This window comes from Camelus dromedarius, chromosome 22, assembly GCF_036321535.1.
Source record: "Camelus dromedarius isolate mCamDro1 chromosome 22, mCamDro1.pat, whole genome shotgun sequence".
NCBI lineage: Eukaryota > Metazoa > Chordata > Mammalia > Artiodactyla > Camelidae > Camelus > Camelus dromedarius.
Window position 1 is genome coordinate 32373348 of NC_087457.1, and position 15842 is coordinate 32389189.

Here is a 15842-nt window from a genome sequence, read left to right on the forward strand (position 1 = left end):
ATTATAATACGTTGGCTACAGTCCCTGTGCAGTACAGTATATCCTTGCAACTCATTTACTGAGCGGCTGATACCTGGCTTACAGGGCTGGCAGACGTACAGCTGAGAAGGGAGGTCACTTTTCAACAAGCCCTAGAACTACAGGATACGGTGGGGGACTCAGAAGAAAGGAACTCATCCACATTCATAAGCGCTACAGGTGAAATGTGACAGCAAGCTCTTGGCTTGGCTTCCTCACCCCAAGAGGCTTTTAAAAGTGCAATCTAAGATTCCTTATGAAAGCGTCCACAAATCAAACCCAAAGCCTAGGTGGTAAATTACCTTTCTTGCTGCACCTATGTAAACACATCTAAGGAGGCCAGCCTGGCTTTGCGATCATAAATAATCTTTCTTTGATTATTGGGGGAGGGACTACAGGAAAAAAAAAAAGTCTGTTTCTATGGGAAACTATGCACTGTTTACAGCACACCATTCCAGGACTTCAGATTCTAGCCCCGTTCCCCGAGTTATATTCTGTGCCCCTTTGCACACTGCATGGAACTGACAGATGCAAAAATTCTGTTTCGTCCTGTAGAGATGTACTTGACCTCCTTCACCTCTATGGGAAGACCAGTTTCCATCTCCATCTGCCTGTTGGCCCAGATCCTGTTACCTTGCCCAAACTGCCAATCCTTAGCAAATTTCCAGTTCTTCTGGTTTCCTTCCATATCTGGCTATCACCCCTCACTCACCACTTTAGAACTTCCAGAAAGTGCTTTTCCCTAAATTGAGCACAGCATTTCACGACCGTGAGTTGTCCCTCCCGGGTCAGTGGATTCCTTCACGTGACGACCTCTCAGAGCTTTGCTCTGATTACCTTTCAGTGTCGTATAGCTGTATTTGGACAAGTGTTTTCTTTTTAAGGAACAGAGTGCTATGTTTTCTTTTTTTAATGAACAACAATGTTCAAAACATAAAAGGACTGTTTTCCTTCTTTCTGTAATGGGCATTCTACGATTGAAGCCCTGAAATGCTTAACTGTGTACGTAGATGTGAACAGAGTAAGATCAGGAGTTCACATTTGATATCAATACATTGTGAATATGAGTATTTGGGAAATAGTCTAGTTGATTTTGTTTTAATTAGATCAAAGGGAGGGCAAATTAAACAAAGGTACCTGTTTTATTAGTGATAAAAGAGAAACACTTTAAAAATAAAACATTCTTTGAAATGTTTCAGGTTTAGGTACCATTTCGTAAGTAAACAGTGGAAATGCTTTTCCTGAGAAAAGAAGTGAGGAGGTGACGCACACACTTGCCAGTATTACTGATCTTGTTCACCACTAATGCAGGCTCACCTGGCCCACGGGCAGAGCCAGAATCGTGTGTGTGTGTGTGTGTGTGTGTGTGTGTGTGTGTGAACTTGGGCTGCTGGGAAAATAAAAATGAGCAAATCAAATATGACAAAAGATAAATTCTGGGAACTGTCTTCAGATCACACCCTGAGGATGTTCTACTATCCAGACCCCCGGCAGCCACATCACTTAGGTGTCTTTAGAAAGACAATCTGTGGATCTGAGAGACCCCAGTTTTTTTTTAAAAACAAGCAGCTCACAAGACTGTGTGCTTCGTTTTGCTGATCCCCTTTTTAACTGGATGATAAATTCTATGATCAAAAGCTGGGTTCACTGCAAAAAGTTGGTGCAAAAATCTTTAACTTTCTTACATGAATCTTTTTGTAGCTTAACTTCTACCTTTTTTCCTTATGTGAAATTTGTTTTCCATTAGGGTTAGAGACTCTTAATATTCAGGTTGTTTTTTTTAAAAAAAAAAAAAAAAAAAAACAAGCTTTTCTAAATGTCCTCAAATAATGCAGTAAGTGTGACCAGTAAAGCATCAGTATGTTTTGAATACTCACATATTGGATAAAGATAAATGTTTATAGTAAAAAAAAAAATAAACCACAGAGAAAATGTACATCTAAGTTATTCATTAATACCCAATTTGCTAAAACAAAAATACATGTATCACCTCACTTATTGAGATGCTTTATCTAAAACTGAAATGCCCATCGGGTCTACACGTACACCCATCTCCTGGCCCTAAATGGGGGTGGGGCAAGAGGCAATCATGCCCTAATGCAAGGAACACACTTATGGATAGAACGTCTGTGTCCCTCACCCCTTACAGACTCCTACTGAAATCCTAACCCCTGAGGTGATAGGACAAAGACACACACTGTCCCCTCCAGCCTTGGCCCTCGGGGCTCACAGCACACCTGCAGCCTCCTCCACGTGCCTGATTCCCAGTCTCCCATCCCTTGTCCTGCCTTTGTATTAAGACTTCACCTGAGGACAGTGAAAAATACCAGAAACAAAGAAAAAAGCTGCCATCTGATCAATGCTGAGGAAGACCTCAGTGCCTTTTTCTAAATGAACAGAATTAGATAACAACTAGTGGATTTATTTAGAAGTAAAAAGCAGAAGACACTTCTGCAGCAAAATAGCACAGCACAACTTCAACAGAAAAAAAAGTTTTTGGAACTGAAATTCACTGATAACGAAGACCAGAGTAAGAAGTGCCCGGGACCGGGCTGCCCCGGCTTCACAGCCATTGTGTGTTACACTGACTCACCACTGACATATTAACGAAATCTCAACTCGTATCCAAAAGCCACAAAAGCATATGCCAAAACCTATTTGAAATGCCTCCTATTTTATTTTCTAACAGTCTATAATAATGCCTCATTGATTTTGAGTTGTGGTTTTATCTGTCACTCTCGCATTTAACTCCTTTCCGTCTGAATAATGTTATTTTTATTTCTTTTTTTGAAACTACTAATAGCCAATAATTCATATCCCTAAGTATTATTTGGAAAGCAATAACTCTGAAACCGAGGAGAGAGAGCTGAATAGACTTAAAGAAAAGTAATAAATATCTTGTGATTGGAGAGGACATCACTGCTCCTCCAGAGAAGATGTGAAAAACCTGCTTGGGAAAACCACCCACATTTAAGTGGAATCCAGCCTTTGGACGGATGCTCACTGCTACACATCTCTGTATGTGGACATCCTGTCAGATCTTAGGAACATAACAAACGCTGCAACGTGTCCCTTGTCCAAACATCTCTCTGATGTCAGTGGAGAGAAGCCGTGAGACTGGCAGGCCCCTTCCCGCTTCCTCTCTTGGGTTCGCTCTTTGGCCTGGTCCCCGGGCTGCACGGTTGGTTCCCGGGGACACGTCCAGCCGTAACAAAGCTCTGAGGGGCAGGGCGGCTTTTCTTCCCAGGGCCGTCTCAAGTGAGGGAACACTTTTTCCAGAAACCTCCCAGTAAGACTTCCCTCCGCATCTCATTGGGCAGAAGTGAGTCATATTCCCAGACTAATGACTGCTAAGAGAAACAGAGTGACCGCGACTAGCTTGGAGCAGAGGTCTGAGAACAGAGTGGGTGCAGGATGGCGGGTGGGGCAGGGCTGAGGGGGTGCAATCGACACTCGGGCACGAGCGCCTCCCTGGGCAGTGGCTGCTCAGCGAAGAATGAGCATTTACATGGGTTGGGGGGTCATGGGGCTGTGTGTCTTTCCCTTGTCTTCAGTTCCTTCCCTCCCAAAGGACCTGTTTTGTTGGGTTTTTAAAAGATTCAGGTTCGCTACTTCAGCAAGTTACTTGTTTGTTTGGGTTTTTGCTTATCTTAAAGAGATGAACTGGATATTTGTAAGCCAGGTTACCATGGTTTACTGTCATTTGGCTAACATCCCCCAGATGCCATACTTAGCAAGCTGGACCTTAGAAACCAGCGGCCGTGACTACCTGCATTTGGAACACGCGTCCCGAATCCGCCCCGGGCACAAATGCCCAGCAGCAGATGGTCGAAGGGCTTCTTGGAGTTTCCTCTGTCTCTGGCCCCTCCCGGGGGTGGGGGCGGGAAGGACTACCCTGGCCTCTACCTTACATGGCCCAACACGACCATGGAGGCTCACGAGAATGGACGTGGCACCGTCCCGACAGGCCCTCAGGCCCACCACCTCCAGAACAAGACACACTTGGCGGTTTCTGAAGCACACATTTCACAGTGCACACAACGTCAGTCACTGAACACAGAAAACACAGTAAAAAAAAAAAAAAAATGGAGCTCTTTGAAGATTCTTTTTTCATGTTTTCTATCTAAATATTTTTTGCTCATACCCAACAGGAGAAAAACAACACGATGACCGAGCCAAAGCTGTCGCTCCACCGAGAGGAAGCGGATTTTCTGATGGCTTCACCAAGTCACATCTGCTGGCGGACTGGACACCTGGCACAACCAGCACACGCCCCCCCACTGCCAGCTTCGGGTGCGCGTGGCCAGAAATGGTTCATCAAAGCAATTACAGACCCTTCAAATGCCTGATTACAAGTCAAAGGCCCCTGTGGAGTCTGCAGCCCATCCCTCAAACCGTCCGCACTCAGAGGCCTCCTGGGTGACAGGCTCTACCTTACTGTGCGTGGAGGGTCTGAACAAAGGGGAGTGACTTACGGGGACGTTTACGGGGGTGTCATCCTCCAGGAAGTGTGGCAATTCCCCCGAGTGACTGACAACAACACACTCATGCAGAGATGTCAAGAAACAAAATAAATATCACCTGTCGTTTGGATGAGTCACTGCTATTTCAACTTGAAAGCTAAACTTAAAAACAACCCACAAGACTGCACGCTTCCAGCCAGGCACACTATCTAATGGCAAACTGCCCGAGCCCCGGAATTACCGCAAGTTGTAAAAGCACGTTCATAAAACCCGAGAGTTTCCAGCAGAGCAGCGAGACTCATTCGGGGACATTTTAGAGGACAGATGATACTGAGGAAAATAATGTTTTAAATGAAAAGTGGCTCCAGTACCCGACTTCTTTATTCAGAAAGGCTTCTAGCCCCCACCACCCCCGTCCCCCTCCCTGCAGGTGGCAGGCAAGCCCCCGTATCGTCCCCGCAGCCCGGGGTTTCCTCTCTTGTGGCTGCTGGCTCCTCTGCCTTCTCCCCACCAGACGCGAACAGGCTGTAATTCCAAATCTACCACCTCCACACTAAAGGCACGATCAGAGCCCTCTGCACCTCCGTGTGGCGGCCAAACAGAAAACTCATTCTAAAAAGAGGTCCCAGTGCTTGAGGAATGGCTGCTGTCAGTGGTGACACGGAGCCCATTATGTACCCTTCACACAGGTCTGCTGAGAAATCCTGGTTATTTCCAGGTGGTTCTACTGACCTTAGAGAAAAGGGAAGCAAATCCCCAGAGCAGGGACCACTCACTGGGAGACCTGTGCTCCTGGGCGGGTGCCAGGGGGTGATTTCGTGCTAAAGACCTAAAGAGGTGAGGCTCCATCTACCCCTGTGACAGGTTCTCACCTGGAAGGATGACCATCGTGTCAGAACCACGTGCGGAGTTTTTCAAATACACCCCAGCTCTCCCTCCCTCCCATGCCCTGGGCGCTGTTCTGGCCCCAGCATGACTGTGGTCAGTAGGTCCAGTAAGACACAAAGTTTGGACCAGTCCAGAACTTGGAGGGCCATTTTGACTAAAGACATCTCTAGAGGCTAGGGAAGCGGGCAGGCAGAGAGACCCACCCAGTCTACTTTGAGAACAGCTGCAAAACAGAGGACAGTTCGTGTGTGGGTGTAATTTTCACCCACACTTATGCTGGAAAACACAGCTAACATTTACCGAGTGTCTCTATGTATCAGACATCTGTCATCCTCAAGTCCTTGCATGTTTCAACTCCCTTAGTTAGCATAAGCCCTCTGAGGCTGGCACTGTGACTGTGCCTGTTTTATACACAAGGAAGCAGAGGCACAGACGCACTGAGTAGCTTGTCCAACGGGACAGCACCAGCATGGAGGGGAGTCAGCGCTTGTAGCAATGATGCACTGCAATGCAGAACCTCCCATCTTTCACTGATTTGAGACCACTTTACAAGTTCACAAGAATATTCAAAAGGAAATGAGATGTATTATGATGATTATGGCATTATTGTGGGATGGTTAAAAGCACCAGAAACAGAACAAGATGTTCACTCCAAAAGCAGAAGGGAAATTCGCGCAGCTCTTATTCATTCAGCACATATTTACTAAACGGTTTTGTGTGTCGTACTGCACTGCAGTGAGCACAGAACGATTAAACCTTATGTCCTGAAGGGCTCACATTCTAGTAAAAATGTGAGAAGCAATTATGGGAATATATGTTAGCTATTATTCATCACTTGTTTGCTACTCTGTTTAAAAAACTTGTAGAGGGGAGGAGGGAAGAGCTCAGGGGTGGAGCACGTGTTTAGCATGCACGAGGGTTCATTCCCCAGTACCACCATTAAAAAATAAATGAAATAAATAAACCTAATTACCTCCCACACACACACACACAAAGAAATCTGTAGTGATTTAAGCATTTGATCTGTCACTGTCAGTAAGTGTACTGTATAGTTTGAAGTGTCTGGCCTCTCATTTCTCTCTAAGCCTCCGAGCTCAGGAAAGCCAGCTGCACACGTTTCTGTGCTCTGACCTATTGTGTCCTCTCAGGGACAACCCTGCTCAGCAGAGACAGCTCCAAAGTGCGATTTACAAACAGAGCCACTTAGGAAAAGCTGGGTTTTCTTGTCCAGAAGCAGTACCACACACTGAGTAAATGCCCATGGAATGGAGATCAATAAGGATTTTGCTTTATTTTTCCCAAAGGAAAAAGGTAGGTGGCCATACTGCAATCAGGACGGAGGCTGGCACACAGGGAAACGGCATAAATGCAGCCCCAGGGCACCAGCTCTCTGCAGAGGCTCAGTCCCGGGGAGGCCATGTACCAGCCTTGGGACGGTCACTACAGTCAAGACACAGGGAGCCTGGTGTCGCTCAGCCACTCACATGTCAGGGGACCCCACAAATCTCCTCCCCAGCAAAACTGTGGCCCTGCCCGGAAGGTGGTTCCTTTCCATTTTTTGGCTCCATTTCTTTGAGACAAACCAGAAAGCGTTGGTAAAGAAACCTGAGTTTCTACCAACTTACAGCAGACGTTCATGGAATCTGCGTGGTAATTTTAACTTCTTTCAACCACTGCCAGGATAAGGAAGGGGTCCCGTTCCTCTCCCCCAGGGTGAGACACGGCTGCTGGGCCTGGCGGCCGGGGCCGGGTGCCCCGGGGCAGGCTCTCCACCCTGCCCTGTCTGTTACTGGCTTAGCAATGCAGCCTGGAACTCGGACTCCGTGGTGTTATACCTTCTCAGCCTCGTGAAAACCAGGCACAGGACTATGAATGGCTAACTCGAACTTTCAGCAGGAGAGCGGATGTTGAAGGGTCACCCAGCGTCCAGCCCTCCCTGGGTTCCCCAGGGGAGCGCACGGAGAGGAAGAGCTGGCCCTGCAGCCCCAGCACGGGAACCACCCACCCTGACGGCCGCGGGCCAGGCCTCGGCCAGCTCGCCAGAGACGGCGCTCGGGCTCTTCACCTCCTGCCCAGTGAACGTTCGCCCGGATTATGAAGCAACGACCTCGCTGGCACGCCCGACGTGCTCTCCCTGAGGGAAGCTGGCAGCACCGTTACACGCAAGCAGCGCCCTGGCAAAGTGGCAGGGGAAACCTGGTCCCGCCAGCCGTAACTCCGTCCCGAATGTGACTGGCACGCCCGCTGTTATTGCCAGAGTTTCCCAACATCCACCGTAATTAATTTTTAAACTCAAATGGACAGATGAGCTTGTGTTTCATGAACCCAGAGCAGAACATCATGGAGCAGCAGCCCTGGCGAGTTTAAACAGCATTTTCACACACCAACCTTTTGGCCTGTCTCTCTTTCCTTCGACTCCTTGTGAGGTCTGATGAGGTCCGTCAGGCCTTCCCATGAGCCATCCAAGACATCGTGCCTTGTTGGTCCACTTTTAACACCTGAAACCCAAGAGGACTGAAGATTAGTTAGAACTTTACATGGACTGAATACCAATGCGACTTGAGCCAAATAAAAAATATTTAAGTTATTTACGCATTCTGGTAATAAGAAAGTATGGTCTTTTAAAATACGCACTGCATTTTTTTTTCCTCCTTTGAGGTCTATTTAGAATGCTCGGTTTATTCCACTACGATATCCCCAGCAATCACTTAACTCAAGGGTCAGAAACAACGTCGGGTGACAATGTCCCAGCTCTACAGCAGCCCATCTGTCCAGCTGATGATGCAAGGAAACAGATGCCTGTACCTTCTGCACTGTTCACACTCCAGCAATTCTGGGGATTTTGCATAATGATCAAAAGCCAGCTACTCAGGGAAGGCAGTTCTATGTTAGAGGAAATAAGCAATGTCGGCCTTGGGGTCAGAGTGACTGCAGAAAGCAGCCCTCAGGATCAAGCTCCGGGTCACAACCCACAATCAACAGCTGGTGCTTTTACTCCCCGCAGACTCCCGCCTGAGACCCACGTCTTGTCACGAAGACACACAAACCAAAAAGAAGACATTCATCAAGGGAAACACGGCTTCATTAGATGCCAAAAGGTGTGGGAATCCTAAGTAACCACCAGTGCAGTGTGAAGCGTGTACTCTGACCTGATTCACCTACAGCCACAACTTTATCTGGTGCTCCTTGTTCTTCCCTCCCCAAATAGTCTGACTACTACGTGACTTAGCTGGTATTCTGAAGGACTAAGAACAGCAGGCACCACTTACGTGGTCTCAGTAGGACAACACATACCCTAACACAAAGGGCATATGGCAGCCTAGGGGACACTCATGTCCTGGCCACAGCCATCCCACACAATCCACCTTCACACTGTCCCCCTCAGCCGCTGACGCACTTACCAACAAGTATCTAATGGCCAGGGGCTGCCCACCGGAGATGTAAAAACACACAAACCCAGCAGACAATGCACACACAGAGAAACGAATGTAATACAAGGCAAAAATAATTTAAGTGATATCAGAAATTAAAAATCACGCAACACAAGAATGACTGTTTTGCAGATATTTCCAATAAAATAGGATGATCTGATAAAACAGATGTAATTAAGTTAGGAGGGCCTGATTCAAAACTTTTAACTCCTCTTTCAAAAATAGGGTCCCAATCTGAAATATGTGTAGTTTACTGTACAGAAATTATACCACAATGAAAAGTACTTTAAAATTTTTTCAAAAACTCAAAAAAAAAAACCCAAGTAAATGAATATAAAAAACAAAAAATAAAAAATAGAGTTCCAGCTAACTGAAAACAAAATGCAGAACAACAATGGTTAATATTCTGTTAAACTCAAAGCTGTTGTTTCCAACCTGGGCCCCCAAGATGTTTTACTGTCAGGTTCTGAACCTAACACGGAATCTGATACTCTGGAGGCTCAAACGAGCCACGTGCTGAGCCCGCCACCTCCCCAGACATCCTCTATTTTTTGCCTTGTGTTTCACGTCTCTCCCAGTCCTATTTCAGTCCCAGGTGACTGCCCAACCCCGGCGGTGGCTTCAGCTAGCTAGAGAGATCTCACTTGGAGTGGACGGGTCAGTAGGCCGTGTAAAAGGGCACTGTGCACATGACAGTCCGGCTAAGATCTAGCTATGCTAAGTCTCCCACTTTCACTCATTCCGGAGGTAAGATTACCTGCCTGCCTGCCTGCCTGCCGATCTGTGCAGTACTTTCCACCACACTCACATCACCTCTTGAAAGTGCTCACATCTCCTAACCCCTAGGGCAGGACATGGATGCAATCTGTTACCATCTGAGATTAAAAGTTACTAGTTAATTGTATGTACTATTCATTCATTTTAAAACACAAATATTTACTTAAAGCAAAAGCACATAAAAATAGACAAACGATACAATTTGGGATCCAACTGCTCCTGTTACTGAACCATGAATGTGCCTGCAGCCTGCTAGCATCTCTGTGGAAAAGGATCTACAACCACCATTTGCCTCAGTTCTAGCTGAGACCAGTGAAATAGGCTGTAAATCATTTTGTAGACAAAGATCTAGAAAATGCGTCACAGCCATTTAAAATTTAAGACAGACTGATGTTGCTAATAACATGTTTTCACAATCGTGCAGTCACAAAATGATATACGCAAGTGACTTATGTGGTTACGTTAAAACAGCATTTCACAAAAACCTACCATCACTGACTACTGTGTTTTCTTTAAGGGTGTCATCGGTAAACCAAAAGCAGCGGAAAGCGCACAGCAGTTCTGAGAGTAGGGGGACCCGATACCCTGCCACAGCTCGGCGCGCAAACGCCGACCCCCACTTCCTGGCTCTCCCACCTCTCGGGGACTCTTGCTCTGTTTGCTCCCTAAGTGGGCTGTCATCACCTCAGAGGTGATTTCATCACAGCCCGTGAAGTCAGCCGTTATGGATGGGTCCTAGTGTGCTGTCTCTTGCCGAGACGTCCCACCCGAGGCAGAGCGTGGTAAATCCAACCACCAATGGGCACCCATTGTGAGCGCCTCCGAGAAACCTCAGCTGACGCGCCACAGCCCACCCTCCAACATGGCCCAGGGTGGGGAGTGTTCCCAACCACCCAGGACCAGAGTCATAAATCTTGGTCTCCTCTCTCCCCTCGTTTTCAGTCTTCATTATACAAGTGATTCGTTGTCTCTATTTAAAAAAAAAAAAAAAAAGATCAAACTCAGAAAGGACCTTCACAGCTCCACGATTTTTATCAGCAAGTTACACTGCCTGAAATTTCACCAACTAGAACTGTGTTTGGGTTGTCAGTATCATCAGACGCCAGCACATCAAGGTGAGAAAGTGAACTCACGCCCCTCTGAGTGAATTAGTTTAAATCACCACCTTCCCTCACCCAACAGAGACAAGCAGGATTGAGAGCCACTTTTGACACTGAGGGAAGATCTCTCTGGAGACAGAACCAGGCTAATGCAGCATTAGGAACATATGGTCGAGAAAACCATTGAATTTCTTAAGAGAAGCTTGGTCCATGTCAAAGTTGTGCCAGGGCAGAGGCATCCGAAACAAACTCTGATTTCCGACACCGACTCTCCAGCACATCCTACTCTCTATCTCTGAGACACAGAATTAAGACTAATACTACTACTAGCAGTATAATTAAGCAATTAACATTTGCTAACACAAGACACTCTGCAAGATCAACCACATCAAAGACAAAAAGGGCTTCTGAGGACTGATGTAAGAATTCACAATCTTAATGATAAAATCATACACTTCAACATTTTAGCACTGGCCCAATGGGAAATTTCTTCTGGGCACCTAAAATCTGAATAATGAATTATTTAAAAACAGTGTAGAATGCAGAATTTTAAGACTGTGGAAAGAGCCTTAAAAGACCTAGGAAAAATCCTTTCCGTGCACACTTCTGGGGTTTGGGGTACATGCAAGCTCACAGGTTCTATACAAGCAAAACTCAGCTAAGGAGAAAACACATACATACATATACGTATGTTCATCCGACAAAATATCAAGTTCACTTTGTTAACCATGAAGAAAGCAAAAAATAAAGTCTAATCACGACCTCCAAAAGATGATGTGGAATCTTCTCCTTCATCATCATGGTAGAGATAATTAAAATATGGCTTTTAAATATGTAAATTAGTTTTAATACCACATAACCCTTCCCATTGGAAGTAATCTGTCCATCTTCTGAATTCCCTGATTTTGTATATGGATTAACGTGACTACATCTTCCCTGCTTGTCTAAGCTCCTTAAGGGAAAGGGACAGAGCCTTCCATCCTTACTGCCCCCTGTGGTCACGTGTTGGACGTAGCAGATGCAGAGTAATCATCGTAGGTGTATATGAGCAATGAATACATGAATGAAGATATGAATGAACAAACCAAGCAATCAAATAATCAACAGGTTCTAACACCTTCCTCCCAGCCAGCCTTCCTGTTAAGGCCGAGTACCCACGTCCAGCTGTTCTGACTGCTTACCTCCTGTGAGTGGACTGGCAGGTTCTGGTGAAGAGGGTTGAGAGAAACGCTCTTCTGAATACAACTGCATATTACTTGAATTGTTAAAAAGTGCAACAATCTTCAACTTAAAATATTTAAGGAATACATGTACATGTATACCTCCTTATCTGGTACAGTCGTAAATCATTTACTCTTGCAGGAAGAAATACTCAGAATATGCAAATTATTCTACATTGTATAAGAATACGTAAGTGCCTATAAATGAATGGCCTTTGTTCTTCTATAAAACATACGAAATATTTTCAACTAATTCAATTAAAAATGATGTATCTCCTGATGATTTCTGTAAGATGAATCAAACCCGTCAATAAGATTATCAAACTTTCAAAAGGCTGCAAAACAAATCGGGTATTAGAAATGCAATTGTGCCTTGGGGTTATGAATGAAGAAATACACCGTACTGTACAATTACTAAACTGCAGCATGTTTGCCTGTAATTCTCCATCAATTAAAGTTGTCATCCAAACAAACCCCAGACTGAACCATGTTAACCATTTCCCTTAGCAGACACTACTGTTCATGTCGCTTTTGCCTTCAAATCCTGGATGAAGTTTCTTAATCCTTCCCAACTCAGAGCTGCAGGCAGTGAACACCAACCAACCAACCAACCGAAGTCAGCAGACCCCCTGTGCCAGCTCCACCACAGGGATGAATGCACAGAGACAGGACAGCGCATTTTCTGAAGGCTGTACTGCAGCTTACGGTGTTTCAGAAGACTGCATGACGCAGAGTACGAGTGCTCGTTCTGCATCAAAAACGCCACGCACTCCAGAGACGACTCCCACAAACCCTTTCGCTCAATGCAGATGCTTTGTCAACTGGCAAAATGGACGAAAGAAACGAGCTGTAACTAGTGGCATCCTCAGCTCGCTCGTCAGAGTAGTGGATGCCAGAACTGTGTCTCAGCTAAACTCCCAGATTGGCTACAATGTTACAGGACACCCCCCTCAAGTATGAATAAGGCATGATGAATAGGGCAGGTGCCGTAGCTGGCACCTGGGGGTCGTTCCCAAGACTTGGTTCCTAAATGGCCTGAGAAACTGCAGGGCTGAAGGCTACCTGGTGGCCTGATGCTGGCCAGTTACCAGAAAGCACTGTCTGCCTCCAGTAAACCTGTCGGGTGAGGTACAGACAGTCCCAGGACAAGACCTGCCCCTTCAGCGTAAGCGTCCGGTCCGTGGACAGCCTCCACCTGAGTGCCCATATTGCGTCATCAACACCCGTGTGTCTGGAGACCCGCTTCCCGCCGGAGCTGGCCTTCCCCGCCTCTGCTGGGACCAGTCCTTACGAAGAAGGCCGTGACAGTGGGACACGGCGAAGCCGCTCAGACAAGGCGCGTGTCTGTGCTGACGTGTAATCCCAGCGGCCACAGCAAACAACGTCTCTGTGAGACCGACGGACGCGGGTGAGCGCATGGGTGTGGGAAGGATCTCCTGCTCTTGTCGATGGCCGTGGGGCACCAGTGGAAGCACTGCAGCCACCTGTTACTGAGAAGTAAGTCAGGGCCAAGCTGTGTGCGAATATAGGGCAGAGAATCCGCTTTATCTGCTTGGTGGTTACAACCAGCTTCAGGCAGTGGTCTGATGCGCTGAGGTCTACGCACCACGAGGGGTGGAAAGCCATTCCCACACGTAAGTGACACCGAGGGGCTTCCTACATGTGCTGTCCTGCGGTGCGGAGACTAAAACAGGTGGGGAGAGCGCCAACCTCACACAGATTTGACGTGCATGTACTTCCTAGGCTCAAGCTACAGTCCCAGCAACAGTCTGTAGACCGTGCCGCCGGAGCAAAGGGGTCTACTCAAAGCGCGCTTGACGGCACGACCGAGGCGCTTCCACTCATTTCCTAAGCGCTTCATCTGCGACGCCAGGACGTGCTAGAAGGCACGGGTGAGGGAAAAATCGAACAGAACGACACAGATGTCTCCACGTCCCGGATGAAAACCATCAGCTCAGGGACTGGTATCAGTACTCGGCAGCGCCTGCCTGTGGGAACCGGCAATTTTCAAAGGTGGAATACGTAAAATCTTACTATACATCAGCCTGAATAAACACTGGCCATCAATTTTGATGATGAGGTCACCCCCTTTGAACCCTATCAAGTTATTCCTCCCCACAAAGTAGATTTCTATTCTCATTAGACTTGTATTATAAAAAAATTGTATTCAACTTTGAGTTCAGTCCTTAAAAATTTTGTAAAAATGTCTATTTCTCATTATATAAGTACCTACATAGCTTAATGTTGCCTCCTGCCCTACAAAGTCCAAAATGTTTAGTTTCTGATTGATTACAGAAAAATTTCATTATCACCTGAAACATATTAAAAAGTGAAGTAGATCTATTGCTCTGTTGATACCAACATGGAAATATCTGACATATTTTTCAAAAAAGCAAATCGCAAGGCAACAGAGTAATATAATCCTATGTATGCAATAAAATCCCCCAAAACATCTCCCTGCCCTTGTGTATCTGTGCACGTGCGCCCACACACACAATGTCTGGAAGGAAACTCACTGAACTGTTGGCAGTTATTATCTCTAGCAGGCACTCTGACCACAGCCTGTTCCCCATCAAGCATCCAGTGTTACATCTAAAACATAAATCAGAACTGGCTGCTCCCTGTTTAAAACCCCACAGTGGCTTCTCATCACACTTAGCAACAAAGCAAAACCACTCCCAGGCTCACTGGGGGCACAGCTGCCTCTCTGACCACACTTCCTCCCAACCTCCCTTGGCCCAGAGCTATGATGGCCTCAGTGCAGCCCCTGGGAGCATTTTCTACCACAGGACATTTGCACTTGCTGTTTCCTCAGGCTAAAACATGACTCCCTAGTCACAAGGCTACCTCTTCTCCCACGCCCAGGATGGTGAGCCAACGTCACCTGCTCAAAGAAGCCTTCCCTGACCTAACTGGTGATCTATTTCACATTGCCCACGACCTGATGTGATGCTGACATTCGTTAGCTATCTGTCCCCCTTGCTAGGACATCACTTCTGTGAGGGGTGTGCTGCCTCCTCTGCCATCTCCCTGGGAGCTAGGCCAGAGCCTGGGACTCAACAGGTGCACAGAAACAACTGTTTAATGGACTAATGAAAGGAGCTAAGGGAGGAAAGAGGGACAGGACAATTTTACCCTTTTTTGCACTCTTACATTGAGCATATATTTGTGTGCTTTTTATGAAATTAGTGAATGAAAGTTTAGAAAGCAAAAATTATTGGTTAATATGACTTCAAAGATTTTTGTTTTTAAATCAAAGGCTTCTCTCTCCATTCCTGTCCTGTTAATGTTTATTACCGAATCTCTCTGTAACCTGCTCTCATGGACTTCACTGCACACTATCTACCTTAGATACTTCAGGGGCAATGAGGAAAACTGAACGGAAAACAGACATTGGAAGAAGGCCTTTATTGTAACATCAAAGATCCAGAGAGGTACAACTGGATGTGCAGAGCGGGTTTTCCTGCTCCACAGCTTCAGCCTCTATGGAATGTCTAAAAGCCACACGCTTTCACCTACGACAGACTCCCAGAGAGGTGCGATGCAGGTGGGCGGGCTGTGGACAACCTAAGACAGCTCTGGGTCTTGATTTTACCACCACAAAACAAAGGGTTAGGTTTAGGCTAGACAATAGGTGAGTCTTTCCCTGTCTTAAATTCAATGATTTTCTGTCCCTGAGAATGACATAAAATAAGGCGATTCTAGGAGATGTCCTCACATGAGGGCCCAGAGAATGTGTTTCCACTTGAGTCATACTGAGCGACACTGGGAGCCTGCCTGCCCCCATCGTGTGACGGCCCACACCTCGTGTCCAGACCTCCCGGGGCCCTGGACACGGAGGTACGTGCCGGGACAGGCTGTCCACCTGATTCTGAGAACAATCATACTCTTCACAATGCTGGGACTGCAGGTGCACTGCACCATCTGAAACCAGCTTTTTTTTTA

The 15842-nt window shown here is 46.5% G+C and overlaps 1 protein-coding gene across 8 annotated transcripts in view; it reads right to left on the reverse strand.

Annotated features, from left to right (window-relative positions):
• The window catches only part of MCPH1 (microcephalin 1), a 186914-nt gene that overhangs the window by 142319 nt on the left and 28753 nt on the right, over positions 1-15842 (reverse strand). For all 8 annotated transcript variants that reach the window (XR_010377381.1, XM_031440370.2, XM_064477602.1 and 5 more), the window contains one exon: positions 7758-7867. Coding sequence is in view for 7 of the 8 variants with exons in the window: in XM_031440370.2 (XP_031296230.1) it covers positions 7758-7867 (110 nt within the window). In the remaining variant the exon portion in view is untranslated. The remainder of the gene's footprint in view (positions 1-7757; positions 7868-15842) is intronic.